Genomic DNA, 21896 nt, shown 5'->3' on the forward strand with positions numbered 1-21896 from the left:
GGTGAAACTGACTGTTGAGATTGGGATATTTGGTTTAATCCCAACATTCAACCTCCTGACTGTGGCTCAATAAAGATAAAAGAAAAAAAAAAATCATACTAATGCAAAGTACCTGAATAATTTGACTACAAGTTTACAAGTTTTGTGTCCTATGTCTTTGTAAGATCACTATAAAGAATAAAAACCATTCAGAACTGAGACACTGTATACAACTGCCCAAAAATACATGTTTTTGCTTTTGTTTCCATTTTTAAAACAAGCACATTGACTACTATTCTTAGATTAAAGTGAATACATTTGCAGTTTTATTTTTTAATCACCTGAGTTTTAATTTTGTTTTTAGTCAAGGACATTAATGAAGCATACATACACACAGAAATAAAACATCTCAGATGAACCCCCTCTGCGTATTTCAGTTCTCTGAAGGTGGGTTTAACCTCTCTGTAGACATTCAGTCATCACTGACGGCACATTGTGTAATGACCTCCATGTGTAGCACAAACTGTGGTGCCTTTACATCATCTAATCTGCTTAGCGGATGATGACAGATTTCCTGTTTCTTTACATTAGGTTTGATGTAGCTTTATGAGACACTCATATATAACTTGGTACCACTGACTGACAACTGCTGGTGATGACAGATGTTTTTGATACTAACCAGAACCTTCAGTTTCTACTAGAAGTGCATTTGGATTCAAACTTAGACTAACATATAAGCACAACCTGTCATAAAAAACAGTCAGCATAAATAGATTACTAATGTCCACAGTTGTGTCTTTGATAAATACAACATGATAATCTTTGTAATTTCAGTAAACACACTGAAGCACATATGTAAATCACCAGAGAATGGAAACAATATGTTTCAAACAAACACTGTAAACGTATAAAAGGATGCAACGCACTCATGCTGAGCTAGAAGTATAGCATTATTAATTCCAGTATTTAATGTCTTTTGAAAAATTGTAACACCAAAGAGAAAAGCATTCTAGCCAATAACCAATGGAGTGAAAATTTCTGTCTTCAGTTCTTTTATGAGTACTATTTCACCTTTCAGTTGTTTTTGTTGAGGGAAAATAAGACAAATATTCAAGTGTGTAATATGACATGACACTAAAATTAAAGATCTGCTGTTGAGGACACTTTTGATTTAGTGCTTCTTATTTTTGGTTGGTCCACAGTCAGCAGGGTCCTGTTCCAGACTCCTTCAAGCACGATTGCTCTCTGGGGGCTTTACACAAAGCTCCTCCGCAGGGACGCCGAGAGTTTGGAGCTTTGATTCATACCAAAGCAGCAAATCCTTATGGACCTGTTGAACACACAGTGGTTTCAGAGACTATAAGTATAAATATCACTCCAAACACACAACAAAAACAGAAAACAGGGCTTTTGATTTTGATTAAACCAATTAAAGGCTCAGTGAGTAAGACTTTGGGTGATGTACTCAGCTGCAATGTTGTATGTTCAGTCAATTTCCCTATAACTGAAAAGAACCGACAAAACACAGGCTGACCCTTTTGTGTTCATGTTTTTAGCAGCATGAGTATTTAGCGAGTTGCATCCAAGGGACAAGGACCTGAAGTCAAAGTGGAAGTATCTTAAAGGAAAAGTATGTAACATCTGTTGCTTGCATTCACAAACCCCACTGTTTACCTCTGCTCTCTGGAAAGTGGTGGTCGAGAGAGCAATAGAATGAATGAGGAGAGTAGCTACGTGATGAGAAAAAAGCAGTGAAATAGAAAAACTAAACTAAACACAACAACACCTTTGCAAAACAGTCTAGAGGCAGTTTACAGCCAAAACACCAGCTTTCTCATTTCTACTGTGTGTTTTGTCAACAGATCTGTTAGAAATGATGGGCTGAAAGGTCTTTGTAAATGTGTCTGCTCTTTGCCCAGAATTTTGTTGCTCAAACTGTGCAGTAAAGGAGAAGACTAGATAGTTTTTTATATAATGTTGCTGCACATGCTACATGATGACTTTTAATGACCTGAAAGTAGACGCCCAGAAATGTCCAGAACACAGCAAAACAAGAGGAAAATAGAAAATACAGAGGGCAGAGTCTGCAGGTAAATACTACACCTTACACTGACAGACGGTGGGAAGTGATGATTGAAAATAATTAATATTAAAAGAGTCTTTCCAAGGAAAAAATTTATTTTTCTGTCTTTAAAGTGTGACAGCCACTGGGTGTCTCATAGGCTTGGAGTGTCTAAGTCTAAACATACAAAGTCAGTTAATTCTAGAGGTCATTCATTTTATTTGAACCATCAAATAAGTGTTCCGGTCAACCTTTAAATTATTGCTCCATTAATGAGATTTTACAATGAATACAAGGCTTTCATGTCTCTCATGTTTTGTTGTGGTCGTGCTAAGCTACTGTTTAGCATTAGCTGACCCATGACCCCACACAGAGGGTCCAGACCCCTCCAATAGCCCTGCTCCCTTTGTCCAAAAATGGTCACTTCTGACCAAAAAAGGCCAACATGGCAATGGCCAAAACATTAACCCCTGGCTTCTGTGCAACAGTTCATACATGGATGACATAAATACTTCTTATACACAATCATGGTTACAACTTGCAACTTCACTGCTAAATGTCAGTGATTACTCACTTAAACTTCATTTACCTTGCAAATCTGTGCTTTTTTATGTTGGAGGTCCTTAAAAGAATCATTTCTGGAGTCAACTGTTTCCTACAGATAAAAGCATGGTTCAGTTATCAATTATATGAATGACTACACTGTCACATAAAATATTAAACAGAGGAAGAACCAAAAAGGAAAACACACAACTGTACCTCCACTTTGTTTATGATTCCACGATGAGCAGTTTGGTCCACATTAGCAGCTGAGAGCACAGAGACGAGCTGTGTCTGTGTTTTCTCCACAGTGTCTGTCAAGGAGTTCAGCTTCTTTTCAAGCTGAATGTTTTTGACATCTGTTTTTTGCTGCAGCTTCTGAAAACTTCGAGTAAATGACTTAGACAGCTCATCCCCTTCCTGCTGAATCTGTGTGGTCACAAAAAGATGTAAAAACAATTACAAATATACCTCAAAATGAATTAATGTTTAACTTCTTTAGCTGTTTTTTTTCTGCCTGATGATTGTTGCTGCAATAATTAAAAAGCACATGAATTGAAAATCCTGTTTAACTCTGTGACAACTCACCTCTCTAAATTTATTTTTTAGAAGCTCGTGCTCACGCATTAGATTATTCAGTTGCCTTTCCTTGAACCTTTCATTGTTCCTCAGTTTTGACATCGAATGCTTCATCTGTTTCTCAATTTGAAACGTCTCCTCTTTGACTTTGGAGAGACACTCAGCAAGGTGCTTGTTATCCTGCAGCACAGACGTGAGGTCCTTTTCCTTCTGTTTCAACTTCATGTTTTCATTTTCAATTTCTTTCTGAAAAAAAAAAAAAAAAACAATGAAAGAAACACTGTTCACATCATATTTTTAAAGAGTCTCTTTCAACTTGTTTGAATGAAAAAATCTATTTCAAATCATTCCTCTTAATTTTATCTGTAGACTAAAAAGTCAAAACATCTATTTGATTACATGTGCCTAATAATACCACATACTTGTACCTTTAGTGAAATGTTCAGATCTAATTCCTTTTCTGTGCTGTTTATGAACTCTCTGGCCTTATTGAGTGCTTTTTTATGCACTTCCATAATAGTGGCGATGTGTTTGTTCCAGTGCTCCTCCCTCTCACAAATCTCTGATTTTCTTTTGTTGTCCAGTTCCTCCCTCAGCAGCTCCAACTTTCTTTTATATTTGTCTTCGACTTCTATTAAAATAAAAACAAAGAATAACAACACAGTAGGCTTTTACAGAACAAGGACTAACATAAAAAATATCTCTTATTTACCTCTGAATTTTTTTTCCAAGCTCTCCCTTGTTTTATGTATTTCATCCTCATGTTTCTGTGAATGTAAATTGAACTAGAGTTTGTACTGTTGCTTATATTAAAAATATTGCATTCATTCATCTGCATTAATTTTGCACCTTCATATTGAACTTATTGCTCATATTCATATCCTGTATATACTGCAAGTACCACATTATATATCATCTTATACCCAAACTTGATTCTATCTCTGCATATTTATATTATAATATCCAAGTGCTTTGCACTTTTGGTTAGATGTAATCTGCATTTCATCCTCATACTTGTGACATATGCAATGACAATAAAGTTGAATCAAATCTAATATAATACAACATAATGAAATCTATAGACTCTGAAAAGTAGGAATAAGGTCTAAGACCTTGTGTGAAGTACTCACTTTTTCAGTCTCTTTGACAAGGCTTTCATTGTCACGTTCTTGTATGTCGACCCTGATGGACATGATTTTATCATGAATTTCATTCTCTAACTCTGTTTTCTTCGTCTGCATCACCTCAGAGGAAGCTAATCCATCAGCACTCAGCTCACAGACTGTGTTCTGATGTTCACACAGAAGATGCTTCATCTTCTGTTTGTACACCTACAATGGGACATAATGTTCAATTGTTACATTATGTTTCCTTGCTTACATTAAGATAACTTTCTATGAAACATTCTTAAAATTTGTAGGTACTCTAAAATATATATACAAGTATTTATCAACACATTTATTTGTGCATCTTTTTTTCAGTATCTTGGTTTTATCAAAATAAATTCAGATTTGAAATCAGGAGGTGAGTTTAGGACAGACAAGGACACAATGTAGAAGTAAACAGGAAAATATCCTCAAAGTAAAGTTTAACAATATCTTATTTGATCATTTTGATCTGATGAACCACTACTTGTACGGACTGAATAAATGCAATGTCTCTTACAATGACCACCTGAACACAAGTGAATGGTAGGATGTCACAGACAGTCTACATATACATGTAAAGGCCTCTAAATTCAGAAAATATTGTATGTGTAGGTGCATTGAAGGACTTGTTACCTTAGTCTCTATTTGATGGTGCTTCTGATCTTCATCCACGTCTCTGTCTAGGTTTGTCAGTTCAGCTTTGGCCTCCTTCAGTTGTCTCTCAGTAATATCCCAGAAGGTTTGAATCTTGTCCCTCTCCAGCTGAAAATAGTTTCTCTCCTCCCTCTCTCTATCAAGTTCTTCCCGAAGGCGTGCAATGTGCTCCTCCAGCTTAAACACGAAATTTATTTTAGTGTGCAGATATTATTGGGGTGTGAAGATATGAAATAAAACCTCCAGTGTATAGCACTCATGTGTGCTAGAGGGGAAACATTGGTTTATCACCGTGACCAAAATAGGCTGCACAAATTGATGCTACACTTCAAAAACTACAAGCTTATTGTGTTGTTCATGTAAAAATCACTTTAGAAAGAGAAGGGGTTTATTCCAAACATTCACTTTAAAACAAACCATCACACTTCAGCTCTGACCTGCTCTTTGGTCATTTCATCCTTGGTGAGACCATCAATCAGTGTAGGCGTCTTTACTTTTGGAGGCTTTTTACTTGAGCCCTTGTTTTTGGGTGGCTGAAAGGTCAAATCGGGAAAACATTAAGAGTGTGTCCTTGTAAACAGCCTAGTTGTCTGTGGTTATCATTTCAGGCCTCAGTTTGTAACTATAACTTATAAATGAAACAATAGTGCAAAATCCATAAATGAAGCATTTTATAGAGCTGAAACATAGTACATCATCAAAATGTTAGCCATTAGTTACAAAAACACTGGTAGGAAGTAGGTAAGGGCATTTACACTGACATTACCTGACAGTTTTAGTTACTTTTCAGATGAAGCTTTTCACACAAATCACACACAAATACAAAACCAAATGAATAAAAATACGATAGTTTAGGACAAAAGCAGTAATTTCACATCAGCTTATAGCATGTAGTGTAGTGTGAAGCTGAAAACTCCTAATAACTGAAAATATTGCTTGTCGAGGTTTCTTTTATCTTCTTTCTTCTCCCATTATTCATATGATGAGCCCTTAGAAGCATCTTGTGTCCTTGTTTATAAAACTGTATTAAGATGGCCTTCATCAAACTAACAGTAACGTACTGCAATAAGTTATTATTAAAAAGGTAACGATGTCAGGAAAAAAACATACATTAACGGTAAAACTTCGTTTTGCTGCTAGTCCTTGTGTGCTGAGGCTAATGAAGCGGTTTTTCATCGCGATTATCTTTCCATTGAATACTTCTTTCACTTTTGCTAACAGCTAACCTAAATGTATCCAACACGGTTAGCTAGTTAGCTTAACACACACACTGACCAAGTTTATACCCGGTTGGGATGGAACTCAGTAATTTTATAAACCGTTTTACTCACCATGGTTTATGAGAATGTATGTTGCCACAACGACCAGTGTTTCTAAATCTCAAAAAAAAAAGAAAGAAAGAAAGAAAGAAAGAAAGAAAGAAAGAAAGAAAGTAAGAAAAAAGAGACAGTGTGTGAGACTAATAAGGGTCCACTTCTGTTTTTAGCAGACTTATAGCGACACCACTGGTTGCCATAGTAACCTGGCAACAGGAGCGGAAGAGGGCGCTCGTCACCAACATCCACTCAGTCAATAACAAGGAGTGAGGTTCATGAATGTTTTAACCCAAATGAAAGCATTTCATACACTTAACAAAAACTACAAACCTCATCTCTTTGCTCTACTTTCTTGTGTGGCTGTAGAAGTTCATAAGAAAATGACTTCCAAAATTAGTAGATTATTTATCCAAGTAAATAGTTACATTACTCCATAGTCAGTTGTATAAGAAAACAGTAGGAAAATGTTCACAGGTATTGAAATTGGAAAGAAAACTATCCAGATGAAGTATTTTGGATTTCACCTTTGTGTCTGGCACACTAAGTGCTCTATTATTATTCACATTTCTATTCTACACTTGACAAATAAAATCCACAAGCTTCTCTTCCCAAAGCAGAACTCCTGTTTTTCATAATCCTCCCACTAAAAAAAAAAAAAAAACAGAGGATATATTACTAATGAGCACATAGTTTGTTTATCTAGGCAAGGCAGTAAAACTAATCAGGAAAAAATGTCATTCTCAAGTTTTTCATCCTCTACAGAATTCAAATACATTAACTCAATTAGTGTCCCACTACTACAGTGAATAATAAAGCGTTTTATGTCACTTAGAAACATGCCTAAAGACAAAATACCTGGACAAAAACATCCCTGCTTGTTCTGAATTAGATGTCAGACTTTTCCCGGGTCGAACTGCCCTCACATAAGTTGCACTACAGGCAGACACACAAAGTGTTGTGCTCTTCAATGGATTATTGCACATACTGTGTATTGAGCACATTGAGGTTTGCAATAATAATTGGACTGAAATGCAGCAGTTTTTCATGTGGTGAACATGAAATATGATTCAGAAACTTTTGCACTTTTTTAAATTCCTGAAGGTGTTTTTTTTCCCAACTGCGTTCTACTACTTCTCTGATATTTTGTGTTTACAGAAAAAAAAGGCAGCCGCGTATTAGAATTTAATTTGTTGTATGAGATAATCATTTAAAAACAAGATATTACACACATGATCTGGGATAAAAGTGGTCAACATAAATGCATGGTCAAACATTGAGCATGGGGATGTCAAAGCTGCCACGGAGGCCTTCATTCTCCTCCATATTACAGGGGTGGTCGTGTTCAGTTGGGGTGGGAGACAGACGGAGGAGTGGAGAAAAAACTAGAAAGAACAAGAAACACAATTGATACAAATATACTGTAAACAGAAATGGACATTGTATTTAAAGAAAAACACTGACATGCACCTACCTTCAGAGGCCAGCTCTGTGAATATTTGTACTTTCTTAATGCCTGGAGAAATAAGTCAATATAATCATCAAACATTTACAGTTAAAGAAACCAAGAATAATTTAATAATGATTTTGAGTGAAATGGAACCAAAACACTACCTTTGGTTGGATCCAGTAGGTCCCTCAGGTGTTTTGATAAATCTTGCACTGTGGAAAAAAATTGATTTTTTTAAACAAATGCATAGAATGTGATGACCTCCATGTCTACATACATATGAAAGGAAAATGACAGAGAGACAAACATCAGGGGGATAAAAATGCCCAGACATTTTTTAACAAGTTCACATGAAGGACATTAATAAACTATAAGACTATCATACCAATAGTAATAGTGTTCATGTACTGACCTCTTCAGTGATTAGGCAATATTCATTTTAAATCTTTTTTTCCACTGTCAACTGAATTTAATCATTGTCTATAATCTTCTGGAACAATACTTTTTCTGTGAACTTCTTAGTATTCTGGCCAGAATATATGCAAAAAAAGATGTAATACTGCCTTTAATTTTCTGAATAGAATTTCTTAGATGTATGAAAGTGGCTGCATTCAGGTTAAACTGGAGAGTTATGTTGCTTTTTTTGCCTTTCATCCTCAGAAACTAAAATGCAAAAGTAAAGAAGTAAAACACTGAATTCCTCACATCCAGCTACATCAGGTCTGTTAGACTTTGCTCCATTAAATAACGATGACTGAAGAGACCGCAGTGTCGTTGGCTCAGATTTTGTGCCATGGACAGTATTAACTGAAGGCAGGCAAGGTGTAGTGCTGGTTTCGGTCTCAGCTGAGTTAGCCACCAGGGTTGCTATCATGGCACGCTGTAAGATTTCCTCAGGTGGTGGGACTGGCAGAACCAGAGGGGCTGAGCTGTCGGAGCATTTGTTAAGAAGCACAATATCTATTGGTCCATTGATGCTTTTCATATGGATCTGATACTTTGTAGGGCTGTTCTGCACCTAAAATCACACAAAACATGACTTAATCCAGCAGTATTTTTTTTTTCCTAAATACTCTGTAATGCAGTTATGCGTTACTTACAGCTTTAGGAATGGGAACATCTAGCTGTGTGCCATGAGGGGGTTGCACTGCCAAGACAGTGTGACCTAAAGGACCAACACAGTGAATTTTTTGGTTATTCGATGTATTTAGGTAATAAGAATGTTAAAGGAGAGTAGAGGTGCACCAAGTGACTCCTTAGATGTTTACTGTAAATAAAACAACTTGGTCATCAAACAGTCCAAGTCAAAATTCTTTCAAATTACAATAATTTTCTGTTTTCTTTTCCTCCTCTCTCTCATATATAAATAAAACTAAAATTCACATATTATGCTGCAGTTGTGGCACATCACCCTGTTTACAGGGTGAAACGACTTTGAAAAACACTATTTTTTATCTAGGTATACAATGCTGCATGTGAGCAGCAATATTAGTGAAATACTCATATTCGTTAGTCATGTAAGAACTTATTAGTCTTTTTTGTTTTTCAGAATAAGGGCAACAACTGGAATATTATGTGCATGTAAACAGAGTGAAAATAATCATTAGCTGCAACCAACCATGGAGCCAATGGCACCACTTTGGCTTTCTGCACATCTACTGTATCCAACATATAAGGTTACACAAGAATAACTGTTGAAAGACAAGAGATTAGTTTTACATTACCACTGAAGCAGTTGCAGATATCCTCATGGGTCACGTAGAGAAGAGTGGATCAGAGTTAAGGTTCATCTTAAATTTTGACATGATGTTGAGTAGTGACATGAAAAATTTTAAAAATCAGTTTCTCTGAAACTTCAAGTAGTCTGCATGGAAGAGATGTTCACCAAGTTTGCTTTCACAAAGAAAAACATGACATTTAAAGAAAAAAACGTTTCATATAAAACACAAAATTATTTTCTTCATCATCAGTGAAGCAGATCCTGCAAAACTGATAGACTTACGATGTGAATGTTCAGGTTTAAAAACGGACAATAAAAAGGATATGCATCGCTGTCTTCTACTGTGTACTTGATGCTGTTTTTGACCCATGTCGTGTACTGATCCAGTACTGCTTCCTGCCTCCTCAAGTCCTCCAGCTCGGACTGTAACTTCATTACTCTTTCACATTCACTGTCTCCCGTCAGTGAACCCCTTAGTCAGGGAAAACATCCACAGTAAACACATTTTGTACTAATCTTTAAAACATATTTATTAATACGCATATATAGGGGGTGGTTACAACTTACCTCCACTTTACAGTGCTTGTGGACAATTTCACAATAAGACCAACACCCTCCAGCACGTTTGTAATGTCATAGATTCTCCTTTTCTGATTGACAGCCAGGATCCTAACAGCCTGAGACACCAGAAAAAAGCACCTTAATCCACTGGTGATCCCGTTTTGTCCTAAATGTCCTCATAGTTCTGAAAAGATCTGCTAATAAACTGTACCAAGACACTCATGGATAGCAAAAATAAACACTCGTCCTTTTTTTTTTTTTTTTTCCTTTTTTAAATAAAACAAACAATTTTAATTAAACAATTTAATCAGTGATCATAGTCCAAATGTAACAACGTATGATTTCTAATGTCACATAAAGAAAAGTAAATCAAACATCAAACTGATAGAGACAAAAGAAAGACTTGCACACATCTCATTTAGTGGATGATATGTAAATTCTGTCAATACCAGAGTTTACATATCAGATTTGGTTGGAAAAAAATACATATAAATAAATAACAATGATACATTTAATGGCATTGACCAAAATAAGTACTGCCTCAAAAGTGTCTCTACAGTGAGTCATACATTTTATTAAATAATTACCACTTCCCTCAAAACACAACAAAAAAAGTCCCTTCAAATATTGTGCTCACCTATTAAAAAAGTGCCTTCATACTTGTAATTTATATTATATTGTTTTTTGCAGCCATTGTAATCAGACAATCAACACATAATGAAAATACTGATAACTAGGAATGTAACTGTTTTTTAAACATAGGACTGCAGGGTATTTTAAAATCCTTCACCTTCTTCGCCTCAATTCCTTGCATCCTCCCTAGGAGGGAGGTGAAACAGTGAGGATGCAAGGATTCAAGGTGAAGAGGATGGAGTGGGTGGAGAAAAGTGTCAAGAGTGATACGTGACAAAAGAGCTTCTGCAAGAGTTAAAGGAAAGGTGTAGAGGACAGCAGGGAGACTAGAGTTGTAAAATTTAGAGACGTCTGCACTGACCAAAAGACAGGAGGCAGAACTGAAGATGTTAAGACAAGACTGGGAAGAAGTATGTAAAAGGGACAGCTCAGGTCAAACGTTTTGAAGACATTGGTAGGAGGATGATGAAGATGGAGGCAAAGAGGAAGGCCAAAGAGGAGATTTATGGATGTGATGGCAGAGGACATGCAGGTTGATGATGCAGGGGACAGGGTCAGATGGAACAGATGAGGTGCTGTGGTGACCCCTAAAGGAGCACCTGAAAGTAGTAGTAGACTGTATGGTATTTCATGTGCTGAGTATTTTATGTCTTATCCATTAAGTGACATGTGTTTGAGTTCTCATTCACTGTTTAACTAAAACTAAATATCTCATGTTGTTGGGATGGTGTGTGTTTTAATGGTCTCTCAGTGACTCACATCTTTCAGGTCCAACTCTCCTCCTTCACTTGCTTTAAGTAACTCCACAAACTTGACGGCAAGCATACGGAGGCTCCTCAGGCACCTGTGGTATTTGGGGTTCTGGTCTATCATTTCAGCCTCTGCCTCTGGACTCTGTGGGCTGCCTTCAGGATCCATGATGCGGAACAGGAGATGAAAGCTGCTGAAGCTGCTGTGGACTCCCTGCTGTGTTGTCTTTCGATCAGCTGCGTGGGCCCGCCTTACACGACCAGAGTCTCTCTCTTGGAACTATACAAAAAACATGGCAATACTTCCTGCATGAATCGTCTACCGATTATTTATGGACATTTTGTGATGATACAGAAAAGATACTGACTGTAAAGAAACACTATCATGCAATTCTGAAGAGTAATTGTGTTCTCGCATGAGTTTATTTTGAAATGTATCTACCGGAAGTACATTTGCTATCATTTTGTGAAACCTTGGCTTATTATCACACACAATGTACTCGCAAAATATTCCCTGCATTATACAACTTTTACATACGTGAAAAGGCATACATAAAGACATTTTACGCATGGTCTTAAAGGCAGGCGTGAAAAGACAAGAGTTAAGTGTTTTACCTGGGTCGTTGTCGGGACCAGCTGTGGAGAAATGCTAAATAGCAAATTAAGCTAGTTAACGCTGTTGTCCTAAAGTTATTCGACAGTCTTTTTGGCGGTGCAAGTTTAAGTCGGAGGCAAACTATCCGCTGTGTTACTTCAATGTTAAGATATTTTACATCTGTGGATTAACTTTATGTTACAGATAGTGTTCACGCCCCACTTTAATGAACGGAGCTACGCGCGTGTTTTTAATTCGTAGCCGTTTGTTTTATCCTTCACAATAAAAGTCCACAAACGACAACAGGCCCAAGCGATATAATTGAATCTATTTTTAATTCATTATACACACTTTAACACACACTGATATTTTTTTTCCACAGATTGTTAGCCCTATAACATAATTGCCTAACTCATTTCGTCCCAGTATATTACTCATATTTGACCCAAGTCCCTTTTATTAATTGTTATGCAATCGTTGTGTCTTTTTTTTTTTTTTTTTTTTTTTTTGCAGACTTGTTCATATGTCTGGTCGAAGTTACTATTGCCATAAAAATTCTTGCGTGTTTGCTGAAAAACTTGCTTTTTCTCCTTTTCTGAAAACATTAAAATATAACAATGGCAGTTATGCTACTGAGGCTAACGAAATAAGGAAAACATAAGGAACCACACAATAAGCAAAATTTCCTTTCCTTAAGTGTGGGTTTATCAGTGGTTCAAAATTTTGTTTCATTTTGTAGCAAGACTAAAATATGATTTATGTAAAACTTGTAAAAAGTGGGGAAAATAAAGTGACAGGTAAATAAACACAAGAAGATATCAATTTGTCAGAAAAGTTTTGCCTGTCGACTTGAGAATTTTACATATGTGTGTGTGTGTGTATATATATATATATATATATATATATATATATATATATATATATAGAGAGAGAGAGAGAGAGAGAGAGAGAGCGAGAGAGAGAGAGAGAGAGAGAGCGAGAGATTAGGACTGACAGATCTTTACACCAATAACCTTTCAACTGTCTATCTCATCTCTATATAACATTAGATGATGTTCAAAAGAGCTGTTTCTTCTTTTGTTTGTTTCATCTTTTGTTATTATGACCGTATTAACTAATAACTTATTCTTTTAATAAAAAGCAGTCATCTAACAAAAACAAAAATGTGACAGGCATTTCTAAGATATTTTTTAGCTGCAGATAATTATTTTTTGCATTAAGACTAAAAGTAATATTCCGTTTCTAACAATGTAAACTCAGGTTCTGAATGAAGAACATTCTGAATCAAATGTCTTTAATGAATAAAAAGCTGACAACAGCACATACATGTTTACTCTTTTATTGGTTAAACTTTTGTTTTGGTAAACACTTCCGTGTAGAGTCAGGCGCTGGTCACGTGGTAACCAGCTGAGGTCATGTGATTTTTTTCCTTTTCATTCATGCGGGGCTGCTTTTGGAGGAAGTTGCTGCGAAAAACACAGAGGAACTGCGAGGTTAGGTTCAGGTAAAAAAAAAAAAAAAAAAAGAAGAAGAAGAAAAGAAGAAGTAGAGTTTCGTGTATTTTGTGAGTCAGTCGTCAGTGGGGTGCAGTGATGTCTCGCGGCGCTCTGCTCGTGCCTTTGCTGGCCGTGTCTCTCCTGGGCTCGTGGGCTCAGTATGCTCCAGATGAGGTGACCGACCTGCCAGGTATGACGTTCAAACCCAACTATCGCCAATGGTCCGGATACCTGCAGGGACGGCCGGGGAAGTTCCTCCATTACTGGTAAGAAACATGAGCTTGTTGAAGGATTTCCTCACATTCACCTGTCTTTATATCTCTGATCACCTTAAAGAAATAAAAAAAAAATCTGGAATCTAAGGACAGACAGGATCAACAGGATCTGTGGCGTCACCAAAATTCCAGAGCCAGTAAATCTAGTAGATCAAGTAAATAATTTTTAGAAGTGAGAAACCAGAAGTCTCGACAGAAAGTGGATTTATAGGGAAGCAGGGAACATCTACATTTTAAAGCACATAATAACACACAAACATATCAAGACAGTACATAATATTTAGATTAACAATATTTTCTATAAGGTTGGACAAGAGTATGCCAGTTAAATTTGACAGTCATTGAACCCTATTTTGTGGGAGAGCTTTTCAGTATTACACTTAAATTACTGTACATCACTGACAACAGCAAATGAGATTAAATGGAGGTCTGGAAGCCTTTAAAAGAGCAAAGTTTGTGGCTTGCAAATACATCCAAGTAATTCCATGATCAAGGTTTACTCTTTCTGAAAATTGTGAAAAATGTAAATCATAATATCAAGACCATTCATCTGAGAACAGTGAAACTGCAAACTGTTTGTTTTCTGTTATATGTTAATTGTGTGTTTCCCCAGCCAGATTTGGCAACTTTGAATAAATAAGAAGCATTTTTAACCAAGTTTTGGCTTTAAAATGTGTTGTTAGGCCATATCACCTAACTTTTGTACAGTTATTTTCTATATAGAGGATTTCTTTTGTTTTAGTGGCACAGAGGAAAAAGACCTGGAGGCAGAAACATCTGGCTGTAAATGTTTTATGTAATTTATTTACCTATTTTGACATTTTCTTTATGCTTGTTATTTTATGCATATGATGTTTATGTATTTTTGGTTGCTACCCTGTCTTAAATGTGATAAACTTTGCTCCTGTCTATCTTGGCCAGGATGCTTTCCTAGAAGAGAAAAGTTAAATGAAAAATAACCACAATGAAACACAGGGTGAATAAACAACAGTTAAAGGAACAAACAGAAAATAACATCTGCTATTGGTCAGATTATCAACATCAGCTGGAATGTGGGCTGTAAATTACTTATATATCAATTGTGATTTGCAGCAGGTGTATGTCTTTTGTGTAATGTTCTGTTTCATTACGTCTAACTTATGAGATCTGTTGCACTTTCCCCCTTAGGTTTGTAACCTCTCAAAGAGACCCAGTGAAAGACCCCGTGGTGCTGTGGCTGAATGGAGGACCAGGCTGCAGCTCACTCGAAGGATTCTTGTCAGAGAACGGACCCTTCCATGTGAGGATGCTCAGTGTGTCCGTGAATACACCTGTACATGAAAAACTGTAATAAACTGTGATTATCTATCTATCTATCTATCTATCTATCTATCTATCTATCTATCTATCTATCTATCTATCTATCTATCTATCTATCTACCTACCTACCTACCTACCTACCTACCTACCTACCTACCTACCTACCTACCAGGTAAACAGTGATGGGGCCACATTGTACCAGAACCCATTCAGCTGGAACAAGATTGCCAATGTACTGTATTTAGAATCTCCTGCAGGAGTTGGATATTCCTACTCTGATGACCAAAAATATGCAACTGATGACGACCAGGTGAGTGTAACTTAAACCGTACTGCCAAAACAATAAAAGGATCATAAAACATTGTTACCAAAGACTGTTTTCTGTTCCTCCTCCAGGTGGCTGAAGATAATTATCGGGCCCTACAGAGTTTCTTTGCAAAATTTCCTAACTTCACTCAGAATGAGTTCTTCATCTTTGGAGAGAGTTATGGTGGGATATACGCACCGACACTGAGCCTGCGTGTGGCTACAGGAACGGTAAAAATCAACTTCAAGGTGAGATCCTTCAGTTAAACATTCATTCAGTCTTCCATGCTTCATTCTCCAGCAACATCAGCTGCTAATTATGATCAACAGCACTAAGTGAATTTAATGGAGCAATATTTGTTTTTCTTTTTAAAAGGCACTTTATTAAAGTCAATCATTCATCCAGAAGGGCGTTTAAACCATTTAACATATCAGTGAAAGTGTTTTTGTTTTTAGGGCTTTGCGGTGGGAAATGGTCTCAGCAGCTTCGCTCTCAATGACCAGACATTGATCTACTTCGGTTACTACCACGGCCTCTTTGGAGAAGAGTAAGTAGAGAAGCATGTCAGAAAACAAAGCCATTTAACATCCACCCTCTTCTTTAAACCCTACTTCAAAGTATATGTTTTATCCTAGGGTTATAACAGAGGAGATGTGAGACCATAATGTGGTTATTGCACGTCATTTGAAAGGGAACTTCATCTAGTTTCTGTGCTTAACATGAGGGTAGAGCTCAGTGATATGATAGAAAGTTATATTTCTAATTACATTTCTTGTTCATAGTTTTCTGTCTATGAGTGATGAAAACAAAACATTGAAAAATACTGTTTTTTAACCTGTTCCTTTCCACCTAATTTGTGTTCATTTTCACCTATTTACTATACCAAGTTCCAAAGGCTATAACTGAAAAACCACAAGACACCAAATTAATCAATGACACCTCATTTGGTTTCAGAATTTTTTTTTTTTTTTTTAACTATGTGACTAAAATACAAGCTGAAGTACATGCACTAGTCCCATTCACTTAAATCATTATCCAGGTGATTCTTTCACTAATTATGTTTTGGTGCTCAGAAATACTGTAAAATAAACTTAGTGAGTCAATTGCAGAGAATCTAAGCTTTCTAACAAGCATGTCTATATTAACAAGTTTTATTGTAGAAACTTTAAATGAATTTAATACACAGCTAGCACGTTCTAGATGTGGTAGTTTTTATGCTGTTATGTATTTGTGCATGCTGTACCGCATTTATCCAGCAGTGACCACCAAAGTGTTCTGGCCGTAGCAACGTGATTGTAAGGCTATTGTATTCCAAAATTACTAATATCTCCCAAAATATTGGTTTTATCAAATTGCTGTTTTTGCTAGTCTCTTCCTTGACCAAAAATACATAAGTATGCCAAACTGCAGCAGTCAGCTCTTTCCGGATTTTGTGTGAATCCCCAGACACACACACACACACACACACAGAGGCCACTTGGCTTTTATAATATAGATGATGAATGGATTATTGGCGATCCAGTGGGAATGAAGATGTTACAACTATATGCCATATACAAATGGAGGAACACAGTCACAATTAAAATATATGAAGAATGAAACAGTTGCATTTTGATATTTTTTGTTGAGCAAGAAAGCTCTCAATAATGATCATTATTTTGTGACTTAGTCATTTTTCATGACTTCCAGAAAGCAAAACCTCAACACTAACTCCTTCGATTACTCAATCCTATTTGAGACTAAACACAACCTCAACTATCTCAGCTCAAATATGGCTCAAGTGTAACGCAAGCTCTGAAATGGATCATCTGTGATGTGATATTATGAGGGTATTCTGCATATTGTGCGGCCTTAACAGCTCATTGTAATCAGAGCTGCAGATATAACAGAAGTAAAGACATGGACCCAAAAGCATTTATGTTGTGTTTTCTGTTTGCAGTTTATGGCGTGACTTGAACATCAACTGCTGTGAGAAGGGAAAGTGTAACTTCTACAATTCCTCTTCAGATGAATGTGCAGTACAGGTACATCTGCTTTACAGTATTTACATTGAATATTTCTGCAGCTGCTGCATGACTCATAAATTCTGTCTCATGTCTCTTCAGGTGAATGTTGCCTTTAATATTGTGTACAACAGCGGCCTGAACGAGTATGCCCTCTACCTGGATTGTGTGGGTAGAAGAAGATTTCACAGAGGCTATGAGATGACCATGAGTCACCTGTTCAAAAACTATAGGAAACACTTCCACATGCACAAGGTGACTATCATGGGTGAATGAGAGGTTTTTGCTGATTGGGGCTGTTTTTATTGTTCTAACCGTCTTATCGTTGAAATCTTTATGAAGTTTCCGGTCTGGATGACTCCTTCTCTTTCTGAAGTCCCTCCCTGCATTGACAGTAGAGCTCAGTCTAAGTGGCTGAACCGAGGCGATGTGAGAAAAGCCTTACACATTGCTGATATACTGCCACCATGGGACCTCTGCAGGTATGTCACAGGCACTGCTCTGCATACACAACAGATTTTCTATTTTTTCCTTAAATATCAGCTGTGTGGTCAGCACTCTCAGATCATCCTACAAATGGTGGTTCCTTGAGTCAAAGCAGTGTTTGACAAAACAGCTGCCCCTGTACCTGAAACTGGCAGAACTGGTTAATTTGGATGAATTTAAATCTGTATTAAAGGATTATGAAAACAGTATACTTGATAGCTTCTAAATTTGCACTGAACTTTCTTGTGTCACATATAACCACATTCTGCATTTATTTATTTGTAATCAATGAAAGTTGTTTGCTGTGTCTTGATTTGTTGTAACTATTTCAAAACTGCTCTCTTGGCCAGGTTGCTCTGGGAAAAGAGATTTTTATTCTCAGTGAGGATATCACTTGGTTAAATAAAGGTTAAATACAGCACTATGCAAAACTGTTAGTCCAACATTAGGGTTTCTAGTTTTTTAGAGTTCTAATTTCATTTAAATTTCTTTTGTTCTTCTTTTCTCAGTCTCTCAATGGTGTTTGTTTCTGATTGTGCGTTTGTTGTGTTGTGTTGGTACTGAGAATGAGGCATGGTGTGCCAATCGAGGGATTTCAAATCTGTAACTGTGATGAAGCTTCGAAATAAAAAATATTTGAAAAGGAAGTTATAATGATGACACATGCAGTTCTCAGACCAGGTTCGGTTCAATACACGTCAGATGTTTCTATTTGTTTGTGTTGCATCTTGTCATGGGGTCAGGGGTCGCACTAAATAGCGACTTTAACCTTTAGAACCCATTTAGTTCAGTTTTTTGTGTATCTTTTAAGAATGTGCTCATATTTCCTGTATTTTCTTGTTGTGTCTGAAGAAAAGAGAATGACAAATGTACAAGCATGTTCATTCCAACACTGCAACAAAAACAACCCGAAAGGAAGCCTAAGACTTATGCTCAGTAGTGTGAATTAGTATATTGACTTTTATCTTAGCCCTTGAATGCCCATTTGAAAGTAAAGATAAACATCACAGCAACACTGACATATATTATTCAAAATAATAGTATTTACACGTCTTTGCTCCCATGTTGTGTTTTCTTCTGAAAAGAAAAAGAACAATGTGGGATTTTACCCATTTTTGCCTTTAGACAAAAGCATAAGTAAATGGTCGGTACTTATATAGTGCTTTTCCACACTTTTATGGTACCCAAAGTGCTTTACAAAGCCTCACATTCACCCATTCACACACACTCTTATACACTAGTAGGCGGAAGTGAAATGTAAGTGAAAGTGAAATGTGGATCTTAAAAAACAGTATACACTTCAGGTTGGAAGTTTACATACACCTTGGCTAAATGCATTCAGACTGTTTTTTGCAGTTATGAACACTTCCTTTCTCTATTTAATACTTTTGTTAGTTCAGTTAGCCTAACTATTTCACTTAAATGACAGGAAATTTCCCTCAAAAGTTTACATACACTAAGTTCACAGTGACTTTTAAACAGCCTGGAAGCTCTGAAAATTGATGTTATGGTTTATAAATGTCAGGTTCACTCACTGTCACCTTTGCGAGTCAACTGGGGCATACCTGTGGCTGAGTTTTAATGCAGTTTGTCAAGATGAAATGTAGGCATTAAACCTTATCCAAACTAACACTTAATTCAGTCCAGTTTCAATGTAATTATTTGTAAGTGGCCAGGTACAGAAGGTTTTTGATCAACTTTTTGCTTCACTCTAGTGACACTGTAGGTGAGAATTATACCAACCAGTACCCGACTGTGAAGAACGTGTATCTGAAGCTGCTTTCTTTGGGCCTTCGGGCTCTTGTCTACAACGGAGACACAGACATGGCCTGCAACTTCTTGGGAGACCAGTGGTTTGTGGAAGACCTTGGCCTAAAGGTAAGAACCGCAGCATAAGGAGACAAATATAATGACTTTTATTTATTTATTACCACAGCTACAACCAGATGTGTTTGTTAATGTCACTGAAATGTTCCTAGCCCACTACTAAGTACCAGACTTGGCTTCATGAGGACCAGATTGCTGGTTTCTACCAACAGTTCGGAAACATCACATTCCTCACAGTTAAGGTGAGCACTAGTGCGATGTTTTGCATCTGGCAGGAAATCACAGAATCTTTAGAATATACTGTTTTTTTTTGTTTTTTTTTAACAATACAATAATATACGGCATTTCATACAATAATATTCAATATCTTTGATTTTATAAATATCAGGTGTTAGAAGTCATTAAATATTCTCAAATTTCACTTTGAGGGGATTTAATACAATACAGATGAACTTTATGGATCCCCAGGATGACATTTAATTATTTTTTTTATCCATCTTCTATTTTTTCCATCATTAATCAAAGTCAAATTCAATTGGATTAAAAAATAACATTTCCAAATTTCTTATGTTACAAAGCTTTAACCCTACTATCGAATCCAAAACTGTCTTTTTTTTTGCTTTTTTTTTTTTTGCTTTATATGTGCTCTTACTTCCTAGAAAAACCGGAAATAGATAGTAGAAAAAAAGATAAGTAGATAGATTAAAAATACATTACGCAAACTCATTGCAATAATCCTGTTCATACATCAAATCTTATCTCTGCACAGGATCATGAATATATAGCCTCAGAAAGTTATTGTGATATACAGAGAAAGTACTGTGAAAAGTCAGTATTTGTAATAAAGAAATAATCTGGATTAAAATTAGTAACAACAAAAAACACATTTTCTCATGATGGACAATCTAAATTAATTCATATAATGTTAAATAATAATAAAAAAAAAAAAAACCAATGAATATTCTAAGAACAGTAATGAAAATGTCATGTTGAAGAGTTGATAGTGAGTTTCTTCATTGAATCACAGTTGGTCTGATAATAATTTCAAAGCTGAACTACTTACCTTATACATTTTACTTGCAGTGTTAAATGTAAGTATCTTCTATCTTTAGACACTTTGGACAGCACTGGGTTGCCTTTGTAATGTCATAAATATTGGTGTTCTGTGTATTTAAGGGTGCAGGTCACATGGTTCCTCAGTGGGCTCCAGGGCCAGCGTTCCACATGTTCCAGTCATTCATAACAAATGGTTCCTACTGAGTCACGGAGCTCACATCGGCTTTTGTGTCAAACCTGCACTCATCACTTGGAAGAGGGTTCGTTTTTCTCAGGGAAAAGGACTATGAGGGCACTTGACTCATGTCATTTGTGTTGTATGCATTTACCCTGCGTGACTCTGCTTTGCATCACACATATTGAAATGAAATTATTCAGCTTCTAGCTTCACAGGGAACTTTGATCGTAATTGGCCAAACATTTTCTCCAGGACAAAGGTCGGAGAAAACGGCTGTTTAATTGAATGTAGATCTGTTTCTAATTGGATATCTGTGAATATTTTTATTTATGTCTACCCGATGATGCTCTGCCTGCTCTTAACTGAACCATCTGCAACTATTACGACTTCTTTAGGCGACCATAGCTTCAATCTGATTTTTATTGAGTGACAAATACTGGTTAATTACTTCCGCCAAGGAGGTTATGTTTTTGCCAGGGTTTGTTTGTTTGTCTGTCTGTTAGTGTGCAACAGAACTCAAAAAGTTATGGACAGATTTGGATGAAATTTTCAGGGTTTGTTGGAAATGGGATAAGGAAGAAATGATTAAATTTTGGTGGTGATCGGGGGTGGGGGGGCCACTGATCAGCCTTGGCGGAGGTCTGCGCTCTCCGAGTGCTTCTAGTTTGATCTAATTTTAGCCTGTCAAGTCTTAAAACATCTTTTTGGCCTTATTTTGATGATTTCAAAATGTTATAGGGAAACTTTTCACAACAAACTCAATGCTGGGACTTTTTCATTTTATATGTAATTCACAACAGAAACTGATCTGAAGTGTAAATAATCTGTGTAAAATAAAACCTTTTTGTTTTTATGACTGAGCAAAAATGCAAGTGAATTAAGTACCAGAAGGAGATTGTCACAATGATTCTTAGAGTGTGTGTATTAAATCTAACTTTGCCTCATTTGTCTTTTTATTGAATGGTATTAAAAACCATCTGCGACAC

At 36.4% G+C, this 21896-nt stretch overlaps 3 protein-coding genes across 5 annotated transcripts; 1 reads left to right on the forward strand and 2 right to left on the reverse strand.

Annotated features, from left to right (window-relative positions):
- Positions 1 to 353: 353 nt before the first annotated feature.
- Positions 354 to 6367, reverse strand: drc4 (dynein regulatory complex subunit 4). Its single transcript, XM_030131282.1, has 10 exons — positions 6294 to 6367; positions 5400 to 5495; positions 4942 to 5139; positions 4291 to 4491; positions 3873 to 3927; positions 3589 to 3791; positions 3170 to 3406; positions 2801 to 3010; positions 2631 to 2696; positions 354 to 1309 (listed from the first exon to the last, which is right to left on the reverse strand). Exons 1-10 carry the CDS (start codon positions 6294 to 6296, stop codon positions 1208 to 1210), a joined length of 1371 nt encoding a protein of 456 aa, XP_029987142.1. The 5' UTR covers positions 6297 to 6367; the 3' UTR covers positions 354 to 1207.
- Positions 6368 to 7113: 746 nt separating this feature from the next.
- Positions 7114 to 12230, reverse strand: LOC115417259 (transcription factor E2F5-like). Of its 3 annotated transcripts, none has more exons than XM_030131285.1 (10): positions 12004 to 12230; positions 11399 to 11659; positions 10013 to 10122; positions 9771 to 9917; positions 9450 to 9493; positions 8826 to 8890; positions 8431 to 8743; positions 7890 to 7937; positions 7750 to 7791; positions 7114 to 7660 (listed from the first exon to the last, which is right to left on the reverse strand). In XM_030131285.1, exons 2-10 carry the CDS (start codon positions 11555 to 11557, stop codon positions 7545 to 7547), a joined length of 1044 nt encoding a protein of 347 aa, XP_029987145.1. In that variant the 5' UTR covers positions 11558 to 11659; positions 12004 to 12230; the 3' UTR covers positions 7114 to 7544. The 3 variants fall into 3 exon arrangements, with proteins under 3 accessions (XP_029987145.1, XP_029987144.1, XP_029987146.1); XM_030131284.1 differs by having other exon boundaries at positions 11399 to 11668; XM_030131286.1 differs by having other exon boundaries at positions 11399 to 11663; positions 12004 to 12169.
- A 1195-nt stretch (positions 12231 to 13425) lies between these two features.
- On the forward strand, positions 13426 to 21895 carry LOC115417255 (lysosomal protective protein). The gene is made up of 11 exons (XM_030131279.1): positions 13426 to 13745; positions 14922 to 15033; positions 15226 to 15363; positions 15450 to 15608; positions 15816 to 15907; positions 17300 to 17384; positions 17466 to 17618; positions 17706 to 17845; positions 19565 to 19727; positions 19829 to 19918; positions 20853 to 21895. The coding sequence occupies exons 1-11, from the start codon at positions 13576 to 13578 to the stop codon at positions 20934 to 20936; spliced, it is 1386 nt and encodes a 461-aa protein (XP_029987139.1). The 5' UTR covers positions 13426 to 13575; the 3' UTR covers positions 20937 to 21895.
- Position 21896: the final 1 nt, after the last annotated feature.

This window comes from Sphaeramia orbicularis, chromosome 3 (assembly GCF_902148855.1).
Source record: "Sphaeramia orbicularis chromosome 3, fSphaOr1.1, whole genome shotgun sequence".
In the NCBI taxonomy this organism is placed as follows: Eukaryota; Metazoa; Chordata; class Actinopteri; order Kurtiformes; family Apogonidae; genus Sphaeramia; species Sphaeramia orbicularis.